Raw genomic sequence first — 25,882 nt, 5'->3', positions numbered from 1 at the left:
TGATAGTTTGGTCTGATAGAATAAATGCCCAACGGTAGTTCTGTTATCACCAAAAGAAAATGAGAAACAGGAGAAAAGACGAAAATCTCAGATTCTTACATAACCCATCACAAGAGCATTCAGGGCCCTATTTAGCCAGCACAAACACAATGCATTATTTGTATGTTAGAGGTGTGCAGAAAGTTAAAAAGTGACAGTTGCATGGTGATTGGTATCATTGTTGCATTTCTTACTGTTTACTCAAAGTGAATGCAACAGGGGCTGGATCTGTCCTTTGTGGATGAGCAATGTGTGTTGTGTGTTTTTATTTTACAAAAAAAACAATATGTGCCTGTAATAACACTTGATTGTGGCAATTTAACACAAAAAAACATCAATCACTCGAGAAAAGACCATATAATTACATTGTGAGATGCAAAATACTATGCAGCTAAGTAAATAAATGATGTGATTGTGGAATGTGAATTATACCATGGACACTACATAAAACAGTAATTCTCAGACTGGATGCAACTTAGGGTAGCTACATTTTTATACAATGCTATACTGGTTGCAAAGGCCTCTACACACTACACAAGTGGAAACAATGGTACAGAAGAATGCCATGTCTGCCACAATCCCAACGAATTACACTTCTCAAGCCTATAATGTTTTATGTCTGTGGAAGAAAAACATGCCTGTGGCTAAAAGCTCCTAAACTCCACATAAATGTTGATTTACAGAGATGATACTTCCATTTTGATATAGGTCTGCTGAATTCATGGGAAGTGGTAGATGTTCAGTAGAATCTTAACACTTCAATAAGTTTGCTGACACAAAATGATGTCAACAGTGTGTGTTAATTGAGACTCCTTGTTAACAAATTTTGCATTATTGCTTTAAGTGAACATATACATTGTGAGCATGGCATTAAAGGTACTCAGATACCTTTATCATAGCCTGTGGAGTTTCTTTCACATGTCTTTAATTAGTAAATATGTGTTCACAGTTTAAGTCAAACCTTATGCCAATAGTGCAAGCTTTAAGAATGAAGGTCATTGCTATTAATTTTCCTTCTCCCTAAATTGTAGCCTTTTAATTGTTCTTGCATTTTTTATGTTATGCTGTGGAATAGCTCAGGACAAAAATGTATAAATTTGTGTTCATGTGGGGGGAAAAACTCAAACTAAATGACTCTTTTTGAATAAAATGTCCTTGTTTTCTGAAATTGAGCACTTTTACAGGCTGACTTAACCAGCAAGGGCAAGAAACTTCAAAGCGTTCACTGGGTGTGAGTGGTTATGCCTGTGCTAGATGAGTATGCCTGTGCTAGATGAATATTCTCCTATCAAAGCCCACTAAACCATTTTATTATTTTTTTACAAATGTTAGCTTCAAAGGTTTTACAGCCTTTATCTTTTTTTAACCATTTCACTACAATGACAGTTGAAAAATGACTTTATATATGGGAATAACTTGAGTGATTACACACATACATGCACATAAACAAATAAAATAGAATAATAATTTACATGTAATTGGTACATGTTTAGCACTAAATTCAAGATAGGATGGCTGTGTTGTGGATCATTACAGTGACATTATGGCCACAATTTTCAGCTAAATGCATTTAAAATCCGTTGTAAATGTGACCCACATGGCAAACACACATGTTGGCAATCTTTAGCATGGGTATCTTTGTACTTTTTTTCAGGTCTCTTCAGAAGTTTAACACTCAGCTGGTGTGAAAATCTTTTCCCCCAAAATAAAAGAATAAACCTGCAAGTATTTATGTGGAGCACATATGGGTTTTTATTAAAAATCACACATAAATACTGAATAGGAAGTGACCATTTTTACAGAGGATATATCAGAGCATACATCTTCTTCAATAATGTGACATTTAAAAAAAAAGCCCTCTTATGCTGGTTTAAATCTTCAAGATCAGCAGACGAACCGATTCCCTTTATTTCACCACAGTTTTACAGAAAAAAAGAGGGAATCCATTTTGTTCTAAACAATTAACAAGTGTCTCATATAACATAGTGGTTACATTCAGAAATACATATTTTGGAAATTAAAATACTATTTTAAAATAAATATACAGTACACTGGTGCAGCTGAAAAACAGGCAACAACAAACTTAAAGCAAAAATAAAATGTTGCAGCTACGGTGAATTTCACGAAGGGTGAGGTGCAGAATTAGTAAATCCGTAAGGGACGGAAAAGGCATTGACATTATCAGTCTCCATACAATGTAGTTAGTGGGGTGTGGGTTACATTTCAGTGATAGTCATTGGCTTTTGAATAAATAAACCCCAGCATATATGTCAAATTCAATGCTTTCATTTTCCTACCTTGAAACCAAAAAATAGAAAAAATAACAACAGACACGATTCAGTGTATTTCATTTGAAGTGGGAACACTTCTGGGCACATAGTTCATCTGATGTATGATATAGATGTGTGAGGGTAATTTCAATTAAATGAAAACGCAATTAAAAATGTTCACCTGGTATCCATGTGCTGTCTGTATTTTTTATCAACCAAACTGGGAAATAGGACTACACTATTTTATTTAAAATAATTTTCAGATTCTCGATAAATAAAACTCTTAGTAAAGTACTTCAGTAAAGGATACAGATATACAATTTCGTATCTGAATATATCTGATGGTTTTATTATTTCTAATTGTCTAAATATAATTGTCTAATAAAATGTCTGTTTAGTAAATACGATACTACAACAGAGGCAATGAATTGGCATGTGAAGCTGCTTTATGAATTCCAAAAAACGTAGCGCAACACTGTTTTAGCTGCTAATATTCCAAACCTCAATAAATTGTAAGCATCTATTTGAACTGACAATGGTGATGCTAATAACTGATTCTGCCCTAACAGTCCAAGTCAGTAGTACACAAGACCAGTAGTACTCAAAGAAGGATAATTCCTTTCATCATTCTGAAAGAGGATTACAATTCCTGAGAAAAAATCTGTATAAATCGCCAACCGACATGCCCTTTTTCATTTCTAATGCAGTTTAATTTTTGCTTACCCTGCACATTTTGGCACATTGCAGGATGCAGTGTATGCAGTTTATGGAGCAGCACATTTCCTGTCTGACTGACTGTCTGACCTTCCCACATATGTACTCTTGACAATAATAAAATAGCGTATGAAGATGTAACTAAAATAACCAAAACAATTATTCTCATATGAAAAGTAACTTACATTCTGCTCCCAATTACTCATAAAACATCAACAGAGAAAGAAAAATAACAGTATCTGTGCAATTCTGAGGCAACAGAAACACCCCCACACAGAGCCAGCTGTTGGGTGGTGCCTGCTGCCTTGAGTTTGACTTTCCTTCTTAAAGTTTTAATAAGGTTCCAGAAGGGAAATGTAAAAATCTCTCTGGTTTGTGGTTGAATGCCACCTCAAATCTCCCTATGCACTACAGTTAAATCCATTCTTTAAATGTCCTACTGCCATCATTTACATTTTATTTCTTAAGACAGAATGTTCAAGCCTCTGTTCAAGAGAAATTAGATTTTGTTGCTTAGCTAATTAGTTACTGAAAAAAATGTGTGCTACTGTTAACACTGATTACAGTATTAATTAACAGCAAAGGCCTACTAAAACTATTATCAGAAATGTCAAGATGATTTTAGAGATCAGGTAGACATTTGGTTCAGAAATGATGTCAATCTTAACTAGCAGTACAGACTTTTTCATGTTTACTAGTATAGTTGTTTCATACCAAGACATGTCTACCTGCCACAATATACACAAAAACACATCAAGCAAGGAAAAATGTCACAGTTTCTTTTGTAGTAACATCCCAAATGTCACATTTACACAAAACATTTAAACTTGATACATTCTGGAATATACAGAAAAAACAAGACCACCAAATTGTGGAAAAGATCCACAATTCATTGTCAATCTCTCAAAGCATACCTAAGATCCCACGAAAACAGTGTATTACTAAACATTTGACAACCATTATCTGTCACTTTATTTGCAAACTCATAGACAATACTATGAATATTTTTGGCAGGTAACAATTTCCAAAAAAAAAAAAAAGAATAAAATGGCCTTGTGTTTAAACTTATTCCTCTAGCCGACCAGCAGCTGAGAATTAAGTAAAGACCTAGCCGGGATTCACACCCAGTACTGGTTGTCCCGCAGGGTGGGATGGGTGGCTCGGCAATGCTGGGCAGTTTCTGGATCCAGATTGTTCCAGGAGCAGACGAGCAGAGAGGAACCATGGGGGCTGACCACAGGAACCAGGGCACCCTCGTGAAACCCATCCAAAATGGGACTGCCGGGGCAGCTGGGGGTCATGGGGGTGACGATGACTGAGGGCACAGTAAGGCTCCTCTCTGGCCGCCCCAGATAGGGGCTTCCTGGGACTGTGTTGATAGACAGGTTCTGGATCAAGCTGGGCTGGGCCCGCTTCTCCCTCCGGTGACGGAAAACCAGGATCAGCACAACCAGGATGATGATTAGCAACAGGCAGGCCAGCAGGGGGAGGATGATGAGGAGAGGGTCGGAGGCGGGCTTGGGGACAGACTCCACCCGCACCGGGGTGTTCTTGTGGGGGAGGTCCCGCTTCCCAGAGGTGGTCTTTGGGACAGTTGTGTCGGACGCGTGTGTCCGATTATGGTTATGATTACCCCAGCGGTGCCGGCCTTTGAACTTGGATAAGGTCTTGTGGGCCCTGTGTGTTGGTGCCACAGAGTCAGACACAGTGTGCACTGGGGACACAGTCGCCGCAGTCACTGCAGTTTGGTTCTTCAAGGCAGATGCGTTAGTCGGAGTGGGGCTCACCGTTATGGCTGGCTTTCCCAGAGTGAGATCATGTGGTGGCACAACGGTGAACAGAAACTCTCCTCTCGCAGGCTGGACATTATCAGCTTTTAAAATGAACACAAACGAGTCATTGAGCTGCTGGACCCCAGTCAAGTTTGCGTTCTCCTCGATGGCCACCCGTCCTTGTTCCACATCTTGGAATGAGAAGGACGTGACAGGCTGAAATGTCCCGTCCATGTCAAACGTGGCTTTGACCAGCTTTCCATGTTTTGGAGGGGAGAGGACTTCAAAGTGAGGGTCGCTGCCACTAAGGACGGCTAACTCGGTGGCATTGAGGGCGTCCTTTCGTAGTTTCATGGGAATGCCGTTAGGGATCCGTACACCTTCTCCCAGGTGGATCAGGGCCGTCACGGTGATGTTAACCACCTGCTCCGTTAGATTACTCTCGGACGTGAAAGCAGTGAACTCAAAGCTGTCCTGGGGCCACGTGAGGTTTGTCATAAGGTAGGACAACCTGCCAGACTGGAGATCGCTCTGGTCAAACACAGCAGCTTCCTCACTGTCTATGAGAAGTTTGCCATGACTTGGAGGCCCTGTCACCCGGTAATGGATGGTTGTGTTTTTCCCATTGGTCTCTGCAGCCAGATGCTGAGATGTGATAACTGCAGTGGTCTGACCCTGCTTTAGCACCAGGTCTGTGTTATTTACAAGTGAAACTGTGATCTCAGTCACCTCCAGATTGAAAAGTTTGTAAACCGGCCGGTGCTGACCATCTGTAACACTGAAGTAAAATACCCCGGAGAAGGGGCTTCCGTCTTGGATGAAATAAAGTTTATTGCTGTTGATATCTGCTTGGGTGAAAGCCAGGACGGACTCATTCAAACTGCCCTCCATGGCCAGAAAGCCATTGTTGGGTTTGCTGATCACAGTATACCTGATATCTTCAGGAGGGTTGTCCATGTCCACTACGTTCAGATTGTCTGGCCCCACGAGAACCACATCTCCCTGCACCACCGTCACGCTTGGGGCCTTGGTCTTGAGTACAGGAGGCTGGTCGTTGACAGGTGTCACCGTAATGTTGAAGGAATCTTCCACCACCTCACTGTCATCCATGGGGCGCTGGGCTGGCTTGCTCTTCAGGTTCAACCACGCATCGAAGCTGAAGCTGTCATGGGTCGTCTCTGAGTTGTCGTGTATGTAAGTGATCCCAAACTTGTTGAGTATATACTGGGAGAAGTTGGGCTTCTCCTTGGTCAGATTACGCTCCCCCACGACGATGACCCCATGCTGAGGTAGGGAGCTCACCTGATACCAGACTTCATAGGACTGACCCTGCGACTCAGGCAGCTTAGCCATTAGATTAGAGGCGTCAAGCTTTGACTTGTCAATTACTACTCTGTCACCTTCAATCACCACGGCACCTGGAGAGACAAAACAACACGCCAAATAATCACTGTTTAACTTACAGACTATCGTTATTTTTGTTATACAAAATAAAAACTGTCAACTGGCTTACAGTTAATCACATCGACATAATTTTTGGGTACTTATTCAGAAATGCAGTCCGATAAACAATATTCCATTAAGTCTAAGGTTTGTGGTTTTAAATTAGGCTTTTTCTCTGTAGGCACTATTTGTTGGACATAGAAAGCACCTTACCTGTATTTGCAAGGAGAAGCGTTCTATGTTCTGGGCCAGTGTTTTCATACGAGATGTCAATTGTAAATATTTGGGCTTCAAGGGCAGCGGGGGGAGATGACAAAGTGAAGCTGAATGAGTCCACAGCTCTCCATCCCACAAATTCAGCACCGTTTTGTTCATAAAATATCACACCCTCGTCCACCTGAAAGAAAGTTATTTAATGTCTTTATATGCATCCTATGATATCAACAAGCAACTCCACAATGGCACACCAACTCAGCCCCCAAAAGTATGGAGTCCACAAATGAAAACATGCCAGTGTTGATGACACAACCATGTTGTGGCAAATCGAACCACAATGGCTCTTGTACCCACCATGCTTTGGGTGAAGGAGAACACCTCGGCAGTGGAGTTGTCTGCCTGCTTTTTGACCAGCTTCCCTAATTTTGGTGGACCAATGACAGTAAAGACAATGGTACGATTCCCTGTGATGTCATTGTCATTGGTGACTGCTTGCAGATCCTCAGTGGAAATTGGCGTTGAGGAGCCTGTACAAAAGAGGACAATTTTATGAGTTGCATCACAGTAATAGATGCTGGTAAGTGCCGTGTAATCAAGAACCCATTCCACTTGTATTTACTGACTGAAATCAATCAGTCTGATTGAGGAGCTATAAACATATTAGACTGGACAGGTACTTTGAGTATCCCCCTTGAGCTGGGCATGGGTACACAGTGTTTGTGACACATCCGCTCACATTCTCTAGTACGGTGAACATGAATTACATTTGTGAGCTGATTTCAATATTTTTTTTCATTATGAAGGACAAACCACAGGGAGTGTAGATAATGGAGAACCAGAATATAGCTTGTAGTAGTATCTGGATTCAGGCATTCACAGAGGGAATTACATAACCATACCTACAGTTATTTTACACTTGGAAGTGCAAATGCTAAGGACCTTTAAGAAAAAATGAGAAACCAGGCAAAATGTTCCACTGAGCATCAGACAGTTTACTTACAGAGTACAGAGTAAGTAAACAGTAGGTAAACATCCAGTTTATAAACTAACAGAGGTTATAGGAACATTTAAAACAAATATTAAAACATTTATTAAAACAATATTTTTAATGTCTTACTGTTTATCCTACGCCCTTTACAAAATAGACTGAGTTGAACAAGAACACAGGCAACACAACAGAAACAATTAAAAGATAATTTGAAAATATTTAGATTCAAAGAATGCTAAATGTACATCAAAGGTATTGTGATGCAAACCATCCAAAACAATCCTCATGTGGAAATGGGTGTTGGTAACTGGGATCAAAGAGGTTTATAAAACTCTTTGCAAGGCTAGAATTCTTAGAGTGGTATACCTCCTTTATCACATAACCTTGAAGTAATATACGATAAAGCAGGACAAAGGTTAAAAACTACAGATATTTGAAGTGTGTTTTATTTGAACTCTATATCCAGATATAAAGTAATTATTCCAAGGTACAATACAGTAAGTGCTTTGAGGTAGGTTGTATTTTCTTACACAAATGGGCATGATTTAGAGCAGGTTTAAGTAAAATACCTGAATATAAACCCACATACACATTTTTCATCACAAGGGCAATGTAGGTAATTACATTAGAGAGTTGTGAGCACAGTTACGGATGTTTCGCACATGCTCATTACACTTTACGTCTGAGGAGCTCACAGAAGCCAAATTAGTTGATCACTTTTGACCTGTCTGTCCACTCAGGAGTAGCTGAACAGGGGGCTGTAGCCTGTGGCAGTCTGTTCCTGGCCATGACGGAGGCCAGCTGCAGCGGTAATGAGGCCCTGGGGAATGTGCGAACAGACTGCCGCTCAGGCAATAACCATTCACAACGCCATCAGAGGTCACCAGACAGACTCCGGCCGGACCCACACTCACAGTGCCGAAACACTAAATGCCGGTTTGCCTGCTCACTGCCAGCTGCCACCGACTCCATCCAGTCCGTGAACCAGCTGTGTATTACCAGCGTTCGACAGCATAATCAGATGTTGCTAGCTTGCTGCTAGCAGAGAATTTAGCCCTAGCAGCTATTCATAAAATCAAAATGACTGGATTGGTCCTGGGTGTGCCTATCCTCAGCATGTGTTTTAAAACACGAGGGAACACAAGCCAATGGTTAGAACAATAACAAAGCAAACAACAAAATAGGCAGGTAGTACTTTCCAGCACTGCTTTGAAAAATCCTTTGCCAGAACATCAAGCTCTCTGCCAGCAATTTAGAAATAGTTGGGAAAAAAACATGAAATATAAGCCATTCAATATTTTTGTGTGCTTCTTGCTTAGTTTGTTGATTTTTCCTATTGTCTTTGATGACTGATTAAGAATGTCATTAGCAATGCAGACATGAAGGGTTTAGCACACAAGCTTGCTGTCAGGACTGTTTGCTTCTGTTTTAAATAATAAATGATAAATTGCCTCATGAACTTCTGACTAGATTGTATACAGCAGTGCTCCTTCCTTGAGATAGAGATAGTCATTATGATTAAAAGGTATTAGGAAGGCTGTGTTTAAGTATATAATCTACATGATTACTCTGGATAAGGCCAGTAATGTGAAAGGTAAAGATGACACAGATAGACAGGATGCACCTGGTCAGAGAAACTCAAGGTTATCGCAGGGAAATTAAGGGAAGTCATCTATTCCACATCCTGTAAAACACCTCTCCATTGTGCCATCTAAAATGACGCGGTATTGAATGTGACTCTCCCCTCAGGCCTGATAAGTATCCTTACGCAGCACCAGGGATGGAAAGCTGTGATATGACCTTCACAGCCTAACCAGATACACAAAGCCAAAGCAGTCCCTGCAGTCAAATCTTTCTTCTCGACATAATAGCCACTAATCACACAAAGTGTTTGACTCAACGGTTGATATAGATACTGATACCATTATTAACAAGGTTAAGATAGCAAGCAGTGAAAGTGCCCTTACAATGAACTGAAACCCCCTACGCATATGGCCCTCCAAAAATATAGTCTAATGAAAGACTGGATGAAAGCTACTAGTTCCTTTTTCGGGGTAAGAAAGAAATTGGTATTGCCACCACAAGTTTCACTTCTACTTTAAGTAATTAAGCCATTTTGCAGTAGCATATTGGTGTATCAGAAAGCACTGATTACTTTCAATGTTATTATGAGCTACACTCAATATCAACAGGATTTACAGATGTTTAAAGCCGTTTCACAGAGCTTTTTCATCCCAACATACATGTACATCTCCATGTTTCAATATATTACAAAAACATTACACATCCAAACGTTCCACAGTAAGAAATGTTCATGCTGCAATGCAGAGGCTATCCGACTAATGTTATTTTAAGTATATGCTAATGAGGCATATGAATAATGATAATAATAAGTATGAAATCCAGAGTAGTTGACAATGCATTGCTGATAAACTGGAGAGAACAGGAGAGATTCAGGCTATAGACCCACTGGTCAGGGCTGAAGTTACAGGCGAAATCATGCCACAGGAACATTACCGGGGAACACTTTCAGAGGCCAGTTCCTCTCGACACTGAGGACCAGCGTCCTGGCCGTGATGCTGAAGATCTGGCGGGGAGCGAAGTTCACCCCATCGTTCACCTGGAAATTGAAGCCCCCTGACATGGCGCCTGTACAAAGGAAAATCAGCATCAGGTCTTCGCATTCCCATTTCAATAATTACTTTGTTTTCTCTTGTAACTTTCATTTAGAGGGGACTGGCACAAAGAGTGACACCTTGTGGTTATGGATGACAATATTTTAGTTAAAGGAATTACACTTCATGAAGAGCTGGGCTTAAGATTTATTTAAAGTGAGTATAAAAGTCTCTATAATCTCTTTAGTAAAAAAAAACGATATACCATCTTTTCCTGGGATTGTCCATGGTATAAAGGGGTTCATATCATCAGACCTAGTAATACTATACAGGACCAGGGGTTAAACTGACCCAATAAATGCTTTGGTGTGAAATGCAAAGCCAGGTTTCATTATTAAAATATACTGCATTTAATGTTGTGTTACGCACAACTGATGAACAAGTAGGTGTGCAGACAGGTTAATTAACCTTTTTAGGCTAATTTTCAGCAAAATAATAATGTTAATTGGTGAGTGAGTATGCAGTCTATGACTGTTTCTCTGAATTGATTGCACCAACTATGATGCTAATTTACATTTAAACCAATTACTGAGACTGAGGTCCTCAGTTAAGAGTATGAACATGTATCTATTAATATCAGCCATTGCATTTTGCTGCCATGTTTAATAAAATAACTAAATAAGAGTGATCAGATTGTCACTAGCAGTGCATTGACGACACCATTACATTGAGCTCAATAACATTTACTCTCTCCGCTGGTCATAATTTGTGTGTGCACAAGGTATATTTTCTGTTTTAAGTGCTAGCATGGTGATTGATAGGCAGCTAACCATAACAGTGATTGGTTAGATCAGATCAGACATTGATATTCTACACACACCAGTGTGCCCATGCTCCCCAACAGCGATAACAGAATGGACACACGCCTCTATGTGCCTATTGATTCATTTGTTCCCCTTCATCAATCTAACTAGAGGTGGGGGAGGCCATGAAGATGAACAGAAGAGCTGCTATGATAATGCAAACTGGCTCATGACTCACCACTGTGCACCAGCACCAGCTGGCCCTGGTCGATGTGAGCCTGGGTGAAGTTGAGGATGGGTCTGCCGGGGGCACTCTTCAAGGCCAGGTGGCCATTGCTGGGCGGGGTGATGATGAACTCCAGCTTCTCTGGGGGTGAATCCTTGTCCTGGGCTTTCAGGTCATCGGCTGTGACCTCCGTGACGGAGCCCACCCAAACCTGAAGAACAGCAGCGGGAAATGAACAAAACTTCTCCACAGAACTATGACGGCTGTCACAGGCTCCCCTGATTCCAATTTAAATTCTTCTGCTTTGCATTTGGGGTGTTGGGTCATACCTCATTTCACGCAAGTTGTTTTTCCCTGGGTAAAAATTAGAATATTTCTACCCACATAAACATGTTAATGAATTTAGCGGATCTTTTAGGAGCCGGATTATTAGTGGCAGTAGGCATTCTCAAGGAGTGCCGGAGACTCTGACATTGTGTATGCAGCAGAGTGCAGTAAAAGTATGAATATGAATCCAGTGAATTACGATGAAGGCCTGAGTCTGTGGGCCGGAGGTGCAGTTTGGAAGACTGTGATTTATGCTGCAGTGCTTACAAAGCCTGGGGGGGGGGGGGGGGGTGTAGTCTCTGCTGAGGGAGAGACCTCAGGGACTGTTTTTCAATTAGCACCTGATAGACTGCAAACTCCCCAGGGAAGAACAGAGGGATTCCTTAGTGCAAACAAACATGAGTCATCCTCCTAGCATTCCAATCACCCCCTCGGCCCCCCCTCCTCACTCCCACCCCCTGGCCAAAAAAAACTAAAACAAAACAAAAACAAACACACCAAAGCTGTAAAACTAGAGCAAAGCCACATGATTGCTCCTCACATGCATTTTGTTTAATGTCCTTTAATAATATCATCATTAATGCAAAACAAAAAAAATTTTAACAGTAAATTCAATATTTCACCATAGGAACCATCAGTGTGTTCATGGTGTGTTCTGTTCTGTCCCAAACTATTTTGGGTGTTGCTTGATCATTTTTGAGATCCGGCAGTATTGCCACAGCAGTTGTAGTCTTGTATTTTACAGAATAAGTTGTATAAATTGATAAGAGGAGAAATGCACACTAAGCAAGTCTGCTTAAGTAGTAAATTATGTACATACAGCAAATCCATGTTCCAAATCATAAGAGAGCAGTGTGGTAGCCAGCACAGAAAACTGTCTAACTGCCAATTTTAAGACAAATAAAACATTTTCTTGCTTCTACACAGAGGGATGGAATTCATTCTTATTTACAAGAAGCCACTGTATCGAGTTTGTCCAGTTGTTCACCATGCATGAAGGTCTTGTTTTCTTGAATTAGGTGACACTGATATCAAACTTAATGAGCCAATTTTTGCAGGGTCTTATGAATTATTTTCATAAAACATATCATTTTAATGGTAAAAATGAAACTAATTTCTCATGTTACTTTCAATAAAGTTTTCTATCAAAAACTATTGACTGATCATTTTCTTTTTTTCGCTTGGCTTGGACAGTATTACAGTTGTTATGAAAAATCCTGGGAATGCCACTGTATGTGTGTATGTGCATAATAGATATGACTAAAAATATTAACATATTCAGAATACATTTCTGAATTGATTTCAGAATTTATGTAATTTATCAAAATCCCTTGATGAAAAGTTGCCAAATATGTTAGGTTCACTCCTGCAGTTGCCCTTGACCAAGGCACTGGCCTCAGAACTGGAGTTGGTCCCCGGGCGCTGCACTGCGGCTGCCCACTGCTCCTAAGTAACTAGGATGGGTCAAAATGCAGAGGAAAAATTACCCCACGGGGTTCAATAAAGTATATCTTATCTATTCAGTAGTTGACAGTTGAAATTTGGCTAGAAACAGCTGTACAAAATAAGTATTGTACCTTCCTGAACTGGTTGCAGTTGCTATGACATGAAATCACTTTTGTATCGTTGGATAAAAGCGTCTGCCAAGTAAATGTAATGTAATGTAATGTTGAAATCTGATTGATCCGTGCATTCTAATAATTTAATAATTGTAGAGTTAGTGAGCCACCTGGTGGTACTATTAGTGTACTGTAGTGTACTGTGAGCAGTGGCTCTCAAATTGTGTGTCAAGCTCCTTATCATGACAGAGGTCAATGTGGCTTGAGAAATGTATATGGAAAACAATACCCCATATGAATTGTAAGTAAATATGAAGTAGAATTCAGCTGGTGAATAGGCAAAAACCTTAATATGAAATCATTCTTTTTTAGTGGGGCACGATAACACGTATATAAAAATGTGTATATTGTGTTTTCTAAAACAAGAGCAATAAACATTTTAAATGTTCATTTTTTCACAAAAATTTTTTGTTTTAAATTAAAATTATATTTATACTTTATAATGTGTAACAAGGCAATGCACAAAGTTAACTTTGAACTCAACCGTGTTTTATCTAGGGGTCTTTGTTGTTAGTTTATTTTCATCACCAAAATTAATTTAGAATGATGCAAAGACATTCTATGCTTAATGTCTTGGCATAAGTTAGGTCAGAATAGTGTTCACTGTGTGAACTGAACTGTTATTGGCTAGAAATAGCTGTACTAAATGAGTATTGTACCTTATCGAACCTGTGTTTTGCAGTTGGCCATGACCATGAAATGCACTTTTGTACGTCGCTTGGGATAAAATTGTCTGCTAAATAAATGTAATGTAATGTAATGTCTGTATATTGAGGGAGTGTGTTCCGAAAATTCCTGGGAGATTTAAAATACATGAATTACGTGCTGCATATATTTGGGATCTATTAAAAGAAATGTAGGCCAATAACATATCTACATAATTGCAGTGAATGTTGCAATGATCTGTGAGAGAAAGAAAAGCAATGGCTCAAAGTAAGACAGTACGGAGAACATATCTTCGATATCAACCCTTGTATCTAGAATTACCTGTATTCATCTTGCCCTAAAACTAAAATAAGACTGCATGCCTCTGTAATCTCCGAAAAGCTAACACAAATAACATAATTGCTTTTCCCTTAATAACGGTAAAATGATATTCTATAAAAGCCTGACATATACATAGTAAAGAATTCAGTGAGAAACATGATCCTGCTGCAAATGAAAGCTCAGACAACAGGACCTCCTACTGACACAGTCATTCAGCCACGTAGAAAAAAGTGACTCACAAACTTCTTTATTCTGGAGCCAAAAGCTGCTGCTTGACAGAGGTTTAAAGTAGGCCAGTGCACTACACATTCACCCAGCGAGTGTGACAGCCATTGGCACGATTCCCTAATGGGCCCCAGTTTACTGGTTAGCTTCATTTAAAAGGACCTGGCCTCACTGACCCTGATTTGCATGATTACCCACCCCTGCACTCCACCTCTTCCCTTGAGCAGACTGGCAGAAGGCCAAAGTGTCTGCTACTCTAGGCTGCAAACCAGAAATGGCCCTCCCGCGTTTTTTGGATAGCTCCACCAGTCGCCTTCGGCCAGTTGCACTACCGCTTCTAAAAGCATTCGACAGCTGTGCCAAAGTGCTCTGAATATCCCCGATGAAGTTAGACGCGGTGTAAATTGGGACAGCTCACCCTCAGGATCCTGTTGGCTGTTACAATCGGTGGCTCGTCATTAACTGGAGTAACGTTGACAAACAACGTCCGCGGCAGGCTATGTTTCCGAAGATCAGTGTCATTGGCAATGATAGTGAAGTTATCAGCTACGGTCTCACTATCATCATGGACGTAGTAAATGAACTCTTGTTCAACCTGAAGTGAAAAACAAATGAAACAAACATATGTTAGCAAGAAAAAAGTTTCTATCCTAAAGGCAGCAAAGATAAATTAGATACTGTAATGAGAAGGAAATATTAGTAAACATTGAAAAACAACAGTAACAACACTAGTAAAATGCGACAACACGTTTTAACTATTTAAAAAATAACTGACTAATAAGTGAAGCAGTAATCCAGATATTTAGCATACTGTAATCTCATATTGACATCACAAGTTATGACCATTTTTCCTACCTGTTTCCTGGTGAAAGTGGTTATGTGTACCCCTGGGAGGCGTGAATGCTCGATGTGGCCATGATGTGGAGGTTCAGAGACAAAGTACTGGAAGTCAAGGCCAGCAAAGTGTTGGTTGGTAACTTTGATGACCTCCTCGGTCAGTGCTTTTGTGGACCCCTCCTTCAGGGAGACATTGAATACCTGGAGCGGAATGAGCTGTGGGATGATGTCCACCCACATCCTGATGTCACTGACTTCAGTGATCCCGTTGGTGGCATCCAAAACGAAGGTGTCATTCACCTGGTCAGCAGTCACCTGTACATACTGGATATTCCCCTTGTTAATCTCCTTCTGGGTGAAGGTCTGGATCGGTGTCCGCTCTGTCCCCATATAACGCTCCTCACTCTCTGCAAAGCTTCTCAGGTAACCGTGAGAGGGGGGCACCTTTACAGTGAACTCAATCTCTGATGGCAAGTTATCCTCATGAGTAACCTGAAAATGTACAACAGTATATTAGTATGACAACAGCATGATACAGTGTGTTTATAGGATACAAAGAAAGCACTGTGATATTGTTTTCCGCTTGCCTGTAATACTACTAGAAATGTTGTCTAGAAAAACTTGAAGGTGCAATGCTAACTGTTTTAATGACAAGAACAAGAAATTCTAAACAACATAAAGAACTGGAGGATTTACAGAATAACTCTGGAAAAGTGTGTCCTTATGCAGTGTTGTTGTTGAACTATTTTTAGACTTTTCATAACTCATTTCAAACTCAGATACTTAACCACAGATGGAATGGGAACTGAGAATTGCAAGAATTGCATGTCATTGCTTCATTTAAAGAAATGTAAAGCACAGCTTGCTCCATACAAACAATGAAAACTAACCTCCAGTTGCCTTTTAGTGATCTTCACAGGCTTGCCTTCCTCAACCAGGAGAGTGTTGTGATGAATGATCTTGGGAGGCCGCTGGTGGCTTTCCAAGTATACCTTGACGTTCACGCTGGCATCAAGGCGCATGTCCTTTGCTTTCACTGTGAAATTGAAAAAGTCTCCCAGGTTCCTGCTATCATCATGACGGTAGACCAAGAGGCCTAGTTTCAGGTCATGCTGGGTGAAAGCGTCCACCAACAGGTTGTTGCGGTACAGCCCGCCATGCTTTGGTGGGACGTAGAGCTTGTAGGTGATCTCGGAGTCTTCTCTGATGTCCATGTTGGTGAGCACGCTGAAGTTACTAGAGCTGAGCACTCCCTCTTTCCCTTTCTGCACCAGCAGGCCCGTGTTGTTGCCTACCTTCAGGTATGCATCCTGCGCGCTAACATCCAGCAGCGTTGACGCGTAGTGCTTCCCGTCCGACACAAACAGAACAAATCGGCCGAAGCTCACACCGCGATGCACAAAAAGCACACGCTTCTGCTCCAGATCCTCCTGGTAAAACTGGTGGAGCTTTCGGGATGTGTCGTTCGCCAGGACGAGCTCCCCCATGGGAATGCCACGGCGGGTGTAGACCAGCTGCCCATCACTGAAGTCTGAGTCTGCATCATGGTAGCAAAGGTCCTCCAGTGTAAGTAGCCTCTGCCCTTCCCTGACCACGTGGAAAACTTTATCGATGATGCGCACAGGCTTCTCGTCATTGACCAGCTGGATTGAGATGTTAAAAGTTGCCTCCAAAGCACCATTCTCTTCCCTAATAAGAGTGGACGGAGACGCCTGACTGGTAGAGGCAATGAATGTGAACTGGTCGTATGTGGTTTCGCTGTCGTCATGTACATACATAAGCCGTTCCTCCAAGATGTCCTGATTGGTGAAAGCCGTAATATTATCATTGCTGGAAGTGGAGCTGGAGAGGTTTATACGTTTTAACTTCCCATGTTTAGGGCTGTTGATCACGGTGTAGAACATTGTTTTGGTGCTTAACGTTTCTGAAAAGAGCCTTTCTTTGGTAATGACCTTGCTTTCCCCTTCCATTACAAACAGGCCTAAATTTAGTAAGATTACACTGTTGACATCAGCCTTAATACTAATCTGGAAGTCATAGCTTGCAGAATGAGCATGTCTGGAAAACACCTGGAAGGTGAACATGTCCCTTGTGTCATCACGTGGCCTATCAACAAGCGCATACTCAACCTTCAGATCTGTGATATTCTTTTGGCTAAATGCTGAGTTTTTCTTTAATACCTTATTGTTTAGGAGAACATTTCCTTTCATTGGAACTGTCAGAAGTCTGAAGTAAAGCTCACCTTCAGAAAGTTTCACCCCTTGGGCAACTGCATAAAGATGCTCAGAGCTCAACGGTACTTTACGCACTTTGTCCACATCTACCATTTTATTTCTAACCAATTTATAACGGATCCACTTTACAGAGATCGGGATGATTACTTCATCAGTGGCCATGGTTCCAATACTGACCTTACATATGAAGTGATCTGTGACATTAGTCATCTGAATCTCTCGGAAGGTGCTGAGATACCTCAGACGCTCCTTCTCCAGCAGCCTTTGGAAGAACACATTAGTGGCCTTCCATTCCCCACTGGAGTGCAACCTCTGCAGCTCCCCGAACTGAGGTGGCTCTGTCACATCATAGCGGATCTCGACTACCTGCTTCACAGCATTAGTCTGCACAGCCAGCTGCTCTGTTCCTATGACGGCTGCATCACCCTGTGTCACCTCTAGTCCTGTGTTGTTGGCAATTCTGTGCTCCAATGGGATGGCCATGATCCTCAGCACCACAGTGTTGCTCACTTTGTCTCCATCACTGACTCGTAGCACAATCCTGGAGGTCCTGACCCCAGTGTGGACATAACTTATTCGCCCTCTCTCCAAGTCCATGTGTGAGAAAGTGGTCACCGCTTTGCCTGGACTGTCCTCGCTTTCCAAAAACCCAGCATCCGCATTGAGGTTTCCTAGTACAGAGAAGATGAGGTCGGTGTAGTTGCTGTCTATGTCGGTGGCTTTTAGGATATCACTGCTCAAGCGCTTCTTTGAGTTCTCCAGCAGCACAAAAAGGTTCCCTTCAGGAAGACTCAATTCAGGGGCATCGTTAGTCGGAGTGATGGTGATGTTGTATTGGTACAGCTTATTTCCCTTCAGGTAAGCAGGGACTTCCCGCTTACTGCTACTGAAAACGGAGAACATGAAGAAGTCCTGTGGGTCTTCTGAGCCCCCATGAATGTACATAACCCTTCCATGCCACAGATCCAGCATGCTGAAGGTGTTCTCCTCTTGGTCTTGATCTATATCCAGCCTTAGCTGACCGTGAACTGGCTGCTCCTCAATCCTGAACACAATCTGAGACTGTCGGATCCCCAACTTCTTAAAATCCAGGTTCACTTTTATGTGCTTAGACTCCAAAGATGCTCTTCCACCTTCAGGAACCACAAGGTCCTTAAGCAGTAGGAAGTTCTGTCCACGTTTCTTATCCAATCCCTTGGCGAGTGTGGACAAGTGGACTGGTGGCGTTGGAGTCACATGGAGAGGTACTGTGGGGGTTGGTTCTGGTTCTTTCTCAGGCTCACATCCCACAGATATATCTTTAGTGACCACAGTGTTCGGAAGACCCACATTTAAAGTGTTGACTTTGATGTCCCTCAGGCAGCCTTTGAAAGAGCCTCCTCTGACTCGTTTTCCTGATAAGGAGGCGAGCCCCGTTTTCCTGACCTCTGTGCGTGTACTGTCATCAATGCCCCCAATAAAGAGGGATCCCTTCAACTGCAGAGACCTGGCACGAGAGCTGAGGCTTGTTTTCACAGTCTCTTCATCCACAGTCAGCTCAAGGCTCTTGGCGGTGAAGTGAAGCTTGACAGGGTGCCACTTCAGGTCATTAATAAATGTCAGGGAACGCAGCTCTGTCTTGGACCCACTTTTTCCCACAACCGCAACCAGCAAGCCCTCACGGATCTCCATAGCGACAAAGTCCCCCTGACGTGCAGCGCTGTACAGGATAATCCCCTCTTCAGCTGATGTGTGCACTATACATTCAAACGCACCCTCCTGCTGCACACTCCAGAGTGGGAGGGAAATATAGGCTCTGGAGCTGAAGAAGCTGATGGGATCATCGACGCTGGCCAGGAACTGCGGGCTGCAACCGAGCGAGACTTCGTAGACGCTTTTGTAGCCAGAATAGGGTCTGAGTGACGACAGGAGGTTGTGCTGATTGAAGAGCACCTCATCAATGCAGCCTCTGAAGCCTGCTGGGTAGCTGGCAAGATAGGGCTTGTCCAGGCCTCCCGTACTACCCACATAGAGACCTTCCTGGATGTTGAGCTCCCTCTCTGGCCCTGGCATCTTCAGGCTGGTATGGAAGTGCTTGTCCACTGTTAGCGTGACGTCGAGGTTCTGGTGTTTCAGCTCCACCGAGTGCCAGGCCAGGTCGTTCAGAGGGGTAACCTTCTCTGATCGAAGCGTGCGCTCTCCAGACCCCAACTCTAACCTCACCTGGAGAAGAAAACAATAAAAGGCCTATTTTTCTGCCAACAGCAATAGCAGCTTGAGTCCTTAACAAAGTCAAGGCCAAAAACTAGATATAATAAATGGATCTGTGAGACTCACATTAATAGGAAAGCAACCTCAAGCTAACAGTTTTCTTTCATCCAGCTAAAAATCCCAAATATAAAACACACTAGATTAGTATAAAGAAAAGGGAATTTTTAGTAATCTACTTATTTCTACATCTATTATACACAAGATTTGGATGAACATAATATTCCCGTACTGTTTTTTTTCCATTGGCTAATTTATAGACTACAATTCTGCATGTCTTTCAAGGACAAACTTGTTAAGGCTTGTTCAAGACTCACTATTCAGAGAAAAGAAATGTAGGAAGAAGTGCATGTCTGATTCATTTGGAAAGAAGAAATTAAATTTGAAGTTTATCAAATGCTATACTCTGTGACCCACAATGTAAGGCATGGGATTAATATAAGCTGAACAAGCACTATCACAAGAACATTTCAACATGTACAACTCTTCTGGTCAAAGTTAGCTTCAGTTTAATCTTCACTGGTGCACTGACCTGGAGCCGACCGGAATGTAGCTCCACCAGGCAGTACTCATCCTGACCTGCAGCCAGGAACAGCAGTCCATTGAAACTGGATGTGCGGAACCTGACGTGCAGCGTGGTACGGCTGGAGGACTCCACCGTCTTCAGCTGCACAAAGCCATCACCATAGAAGGAGGCTGTGGATCAGATTGGAAATCTTTATAAAATCTCTACAAAAGCTCATTCAGGGTCCAACATAGAGTTTTGCTTAGTTAACGAAGTGTGTGCTTTCTCATGAAAGAGTAGCACATTGGTGCTGTACCTTGATTTATACATTACAATCAACAAAGGCCAGAGCACATTTTTTTTCTAAAATAAGATTTAGTTACAGCATTGTGGACCGCATCCCACACATTCCTACTTGAAGATACTAAAGAGCAACACATTCCAATGATTTCAACCACATGCATGCCACTTTCTTCTCACCCACCTATTTGAATAAATGAACAATATGGTGCTAGTTGACCAGAGGTTGTACTTCCTTCATAATATCTATGTATCAAGCTTAAAATAGGCTAAGTGTCAACTTAAAATAATAGGCGGATTTAAAAACTTTCATAATCATAATTACGATGATTTTAAGGCTATTTTCACACAAGAACTGATGCATTCAAGTTATCAAATCCTTATCTACCCAGAAGATACTAAACGACACAGAACACTAGTGCAGTTGCAGTATATAAGCTAAACTTCACATAACAGTAGTCACACTAGCCCATGGTATGCTGCATCTTTGGAACACAGGAAATCTTCTAAATCTACATTTTACACCAATTCACTTGCGTTCTTATAAAAATAACTATTTTTGACATAATATTCCTCAATAATAACACAATAAATGTTATTAAATAAATGGCATAATCATTTCAATATTGCCATAATTAGAATGATGCCCTCTTAATGATGAATGCATTAGGTAAATGCATTATAGGGGTTGAAAGCTTTATATTAACAGGCATACTGAGGAAGAGATCACACATCACACTGGGGTGATATGCCCTTGATGTTCCCAGCACTGCTTGGGAGCCCCTGGCAGAGAATTAGGTGCTACAAGCCACTCATATCTCTCATACAATGCCAGAGGCGGCGTGGCGCCACTACAGCACAGAAATATGCTACGGGAGTACAGTTCAAACTTGTGCGGGCATGCCCTCCCCAGCACCTCTGAACGGACATGAAAGGCAAGCTGACATCACCACCCGGCCTTTGACTGAGAGACCTGCGCATGGCGTAGGTGCAGCTGTTTCTCCTCCGCCATGATGTGGCGTCCTCTAATCTTGGCGAATGTTCTCTGGTCGTCGCTCATTAACTCTCTGTGCATTTGTTTATGCCCCCTTTCATCATTGCCGGAGCCTGGGTTAATGTGAACCCAAGCTTTGCTGTCTTGCAACTGCTTTTCTCATACCTTACATATCCAAAACAGACAGTACCACACAATGGGTGCTTCGGTAAGGGGCACTATCGAATAACAACTCGCTAATGTGTTCTGGCAACTTCTGGACCATTAACTGTATACTATAGCAACTTATGCAGTCCTAATTCGCTGAATTCAATGAATGTGCACTAATGAAATCAATGCTTTTTAAAAGCATTAAGTGACTGCCTGTCCTAATGCAACATTTAAACTTTTGGAACACAGTGGCTCTTATGGTTATACTCAACAGTTTTTCCTTTGGCTGAGAAGCAAAAACAACTAGGCCTACTTCTCTAGTTTGTACTCTAATTATCTCACCATTGGATCTGAACATTTAAATGGTCCGCTTATGGTCAACACTACAAGCAGAACTTTAGGATTAAAACAGTTGCAATTATGTCACTTAAATGCAAATTGAATGTTGCTGCCCTTCTTTTAAGCAAGCCTTGCACTTGACGGAAATACCATCAAGACACAGTCTGCAGCAAATTCAGACTAAAGTAAATGCATGGAGATGACATGAAATTCACCATAATGTGAAACATAACACCAGTTCTTCACCTGCCTCCAAACAGACAATGGCCTACTTTTCCTATTAAGAGTTGTTTTTTTAAACACCACAATTTTGCAAAGATGGAAAACATTTTTCAACTACTGCCACAATGACCAAACCCATTTATCTGTGCAATAAATAATCACACTGAAGGTAACGGAAGCGCAGAAGCAAAAGATACATATTTTAACTTCAAAAACTTTTCTAATATGTTCTTGTAAACACCACCTGTGATCAGTATTGATATTTAAAACGCCGTTGTTCTCTGCCAAATGGATGTACACGTTAAATTAAAATGTCTATGAAGTTTCAAATTCAAGGCTGGATTTCACTTAGGTTGCCTCTGACTTCAGCCTCAGGGGACCACATTTCTAACTGTATTCTGTCAGCCTGCACAAAACTGCACCTGCAAGGATATCAAATAGAAATCTTTCCCGGAGGTTACAAAAGAAAGGCAAAGGAAAATAAGCCTGTATCTCAACTGAAAGCTGTAAATATTGGCAAACCCAGCTATTTATCATGACCTGTCTAAATTATGGAGACATCAGAGCACCAGGAAATTCCTAACAAGGCATCAGAGGAAAAAATGGGACAGAAATCTGAAATCTGAAATAAAATATGTAAACGTTGTCTACTATATTAACAAAAATTATTTTCAAAATTACACTGAAAACGTGGCAACTCTGCCATCAGGATAAGGATACATTTCCATGACCTATAAGCTGTAGGTTTCTGGTTATAACAGAGTGCTTTATATGTGTGTTCAAATCTTTAATTTAATTAGTGCGTACTTTCTGGTATGCTTTTTTAAGGTTGTACGTGTACCATATAATTAGTCTGTTTGTATGGGTGGAGCTACTTCCAGCAAACAATGTAAAATATGGCAAATATGCAATAAGTAATGACTACAATAATGTCACAACCGTGTGTAATGATGTTAAGAATAGTGATCAAAGTGGGATCTCCTGGCTCTCTCATTATCTTGAACAATGATCTTGGACTTAGAGGAGGTTCTTTTCTAGAAAACCATATCCTCCAAAGTTCAAAGCAGGGTACTGTAACTGAGTTCCCACGGGCAGGTTTCATCTACTATACACAAAGAAAACAGCATTATCCCATAGCACCATCCAAAAATAAAACAATGGGCACAGACTTTATTATACATTGAAAATAAAGAAAGTAAACACTATGCATAAATTACTTTTACAAGGCTTACCCTGTAGGCCTATGTTTCTTTAACCTGTGCTGTATAGTATTGTACTTTGGTATAGGCTACTACAAGATAAAAATCGTTCAAACAACCAAAACTCACAAAGGATGGATTTTTTTTGCATAAAACCAAAGAATAAAGATTAATCCCCCCCATGGCAGGGTCTCTCCCACTTTCATTTCCCTCATTCCAACACACACTACACACTGCACAAATAAGAACCTAACCTAGATACCTTCACAGGGGCTAACCCAAAATAAATAAGGAGAGCTGGATCACTCAGAGCTCAGAAACAACACGCCTTTTAATAAATAAAAAAAACTGGGTGAATTCCTCAGGTTGATACAGAAACGTCAGTCACCCTTTTTCAGGTTAATCCCCACGATTCTTCTTCATGCATTTTGGACTATCCCATGTGAAGCACTTTTCAGCTCCAGTTGTATAAGCCGATCTGAAGTGTATTTGGCATATTCTTTTATACTCCACACACTTTTGGCATTCTGATGAAGCTGATCATGGGAAGTGAATCATCCAATTCAATATCACGAAAATTTAAGGCAAATAGTAATACACTGAATGAGTATTCCCAAGTTAGGTAGCATATAAACTGCATAAGCTACTTACTTTAGAGTTCAATCATGTGTGATCTGTAGCAGCATACGACAACCTTCTTCGTTAATCACTGCAAAGCCCTGCTAATCATTAGCAGGTAATGCATTAATGCATACAGGTTAGGCTGACAGCCTGCTGACACCCATGAAAAAAAAAAAAAAACATCTGACCTAATATTTCAGGAGAAAATATGTAAACAACTCAAAATAGCATGTGGAACTTCAGTGAGCCATGGAGAAATAGGTTAATATGGTCTTAAATTCTGAAATTTCCTTATCATTTTAAAACCCTGCATATTTTAAACAGTATTTTTTAAACCCTGGAAAAGCTAGTTCCTCCTTTGAAAATGCATGTATACATGTATGCATAATGGTACTGGACATGAGGAAAGGACAAATGTCCCCTTAAGTTGGATTCTCTAATTCAACCACAGTGTGTGTGTGTGTGTGTGTACTAAGAACTAAAAGCATCTGCAATAAAATATACATTACCTATCTCGCAGGTCTGCACAAAAATGTGTCACAACATAACACACATTATCAGTGCTTATTTTTTCATTCCATCATCTAAACCGATCATCAGCAACACTGGTACTACTGACACAGAAAAATATCCTTAACGACGTCTAAAGTAAAATATAAGGATTGGTTATAACGACAGCTTTCTCCACATAATTCGTAGACCCACGATACACAGTAGAAATAGAAAGCGCGTGAAGAAAATACAAAATCTCCAATAACCCGCACGTGTATGTTGTGTCTAGGGTCTAGGTCAAGGGGACGACACCTAACACAACACAAACTACACCATCCCTAGAATAATAATAATTAATAATAGGAAAATATAGAGGAAAATGTGAGTTTGTGATAACTCGAGTAGCAAGCTCTCTCTCTCTCTCTCTTATATATATATATATATATATATATATATATATATATATATATATATATATATATATATATATATAGGGATTACCGATCTATTTTCAGTCTGTTATTCGCATAATATGGTTACAAAGTAGTACTGAGCTCCAAAACAGCCTGTAGAACCACAGTCAGTAGCCTACTGCAGCAATCCATTTTGAAATGGATCATCGATGTTTCAAAGTTGCTCAGAAGCAAGGTTTTTTAATGACTTTCTAGCAGCACTATAATAATATGTAAAACTACATTGAGAAAAGCACCTTCGCAGAGGCAATCTCGCATTTGTTTGTTTATATTCCAGTCGAAAAAATATTTAGGTAAATTGGCTAATTCTGCACCTCGCAAGACGTTTTCTGGGGCTCACCTCCGAGTGCGATTCGGCTCCACAACGGCAGCAGTACTAGTCCGCTCCACAAAAGCCACATGGGACATTTTATAACGGCGTCCATTGTTTGCCTTGGAAATTCTTTCGTAGTCTCCTTTTCCCCAACTCCTGGTGGAATCGGGACAGTTGATCACATTTTCATTCCTCGACGACAAAGCCAGGCACTCGATGTCTTCATTCACAAGTTGCACTCTTGTAGCCTACCTACGTCCCCCTCGCGCAAAACAGCGTCAGAGCCGTACAGTTTAACTCCGCCTCGGTGTGCTCCAGCTCTCAACCAGCATAGCATACTTTTCACCCTTAGCAACTGATCCGGGGTCAGAATCAGAAACAAAAGTTTAGGCTTTCGGGGTTGGGGTCTGATTTGAGACAGGCTAGGCTGATCGTAATGTTGTCGAAGGGGAGAAAAACAGGGTTAACCCCAATCCCTCTCAATTTGTTATTAGGCTATTAACAAAGAGCTAGACATGTTCACAACTTATTCACTGTTATGTAGCCTAACAGGGGAATGGTCAAAATGATTATTATAAATAAAGGTTTTTCTTAATGTTTTTTCCTTTTTGGTTGATAAGCCTTCAGTGGCCTGTTTCTCACAACTGTTGGTAGCCTACGTCCAGCTGTCCGTAGGTCTCAGTCCACGGACGTGTCAGATGACCCTCCGCAA

General features: G+C 41.1%; 1 protein-coding gene across 1 annotated transcript; it reads right to left on the bottom strand.

Annotated features, from left to right (window-relative positions):
• Positions 1–1,767: 1,767 nt before the first annotated feature.
• Positions 1,768–25,729, bottom strand: LOC135238944 (chondroitin sulfate proteoglycan 4-like). The gene is made up of 10 exons (XM_064307138.1): positions 25,198–25,729; positions 20,095–20,258; positions 15,972–19,517; positions 15,100–15,573; positions 14,663–14,839; positions 11,099–11,297; positions 9,960–10,091; positions 6,809–6,981; positions 6,452–6,635; positions 1,768–6,213 (listed from the first exon to the last, which is right to left on the bottom strand). Exons 1-10 carry the CDS (start codon positions 25,280–25,282, stop codon positions 4,142–4,144), a joined length of 7,206 nt encoding a protein of 2,401 aa, XP_064163208.1. The 5' UTR covers positions 25,283–25,729; the 3' UTR covers positions 1,768–4,141.
• Between the last annotated feature and the right edge of the window lie 153 nt (positions 25,730–25,882).

Source organism: Anguilla rostrata, chromosome 14, assembly GCF_018555375.3.
Source record: "Anguilla rostrata isolate EN2019 chromosome 14, ASM1855537v3, whole genome shotgun sequence".
NCBI lineage: Eukaryota > Metazoa > Chordata > Actinopteri > Anguilliformes > Anguillidae > Anguilla > Anguilla rostrata.
Note: the sequence above shows the minus strand (reverse complement) of the source record. Positions and strands in the feature narration are given on the sequence as shown.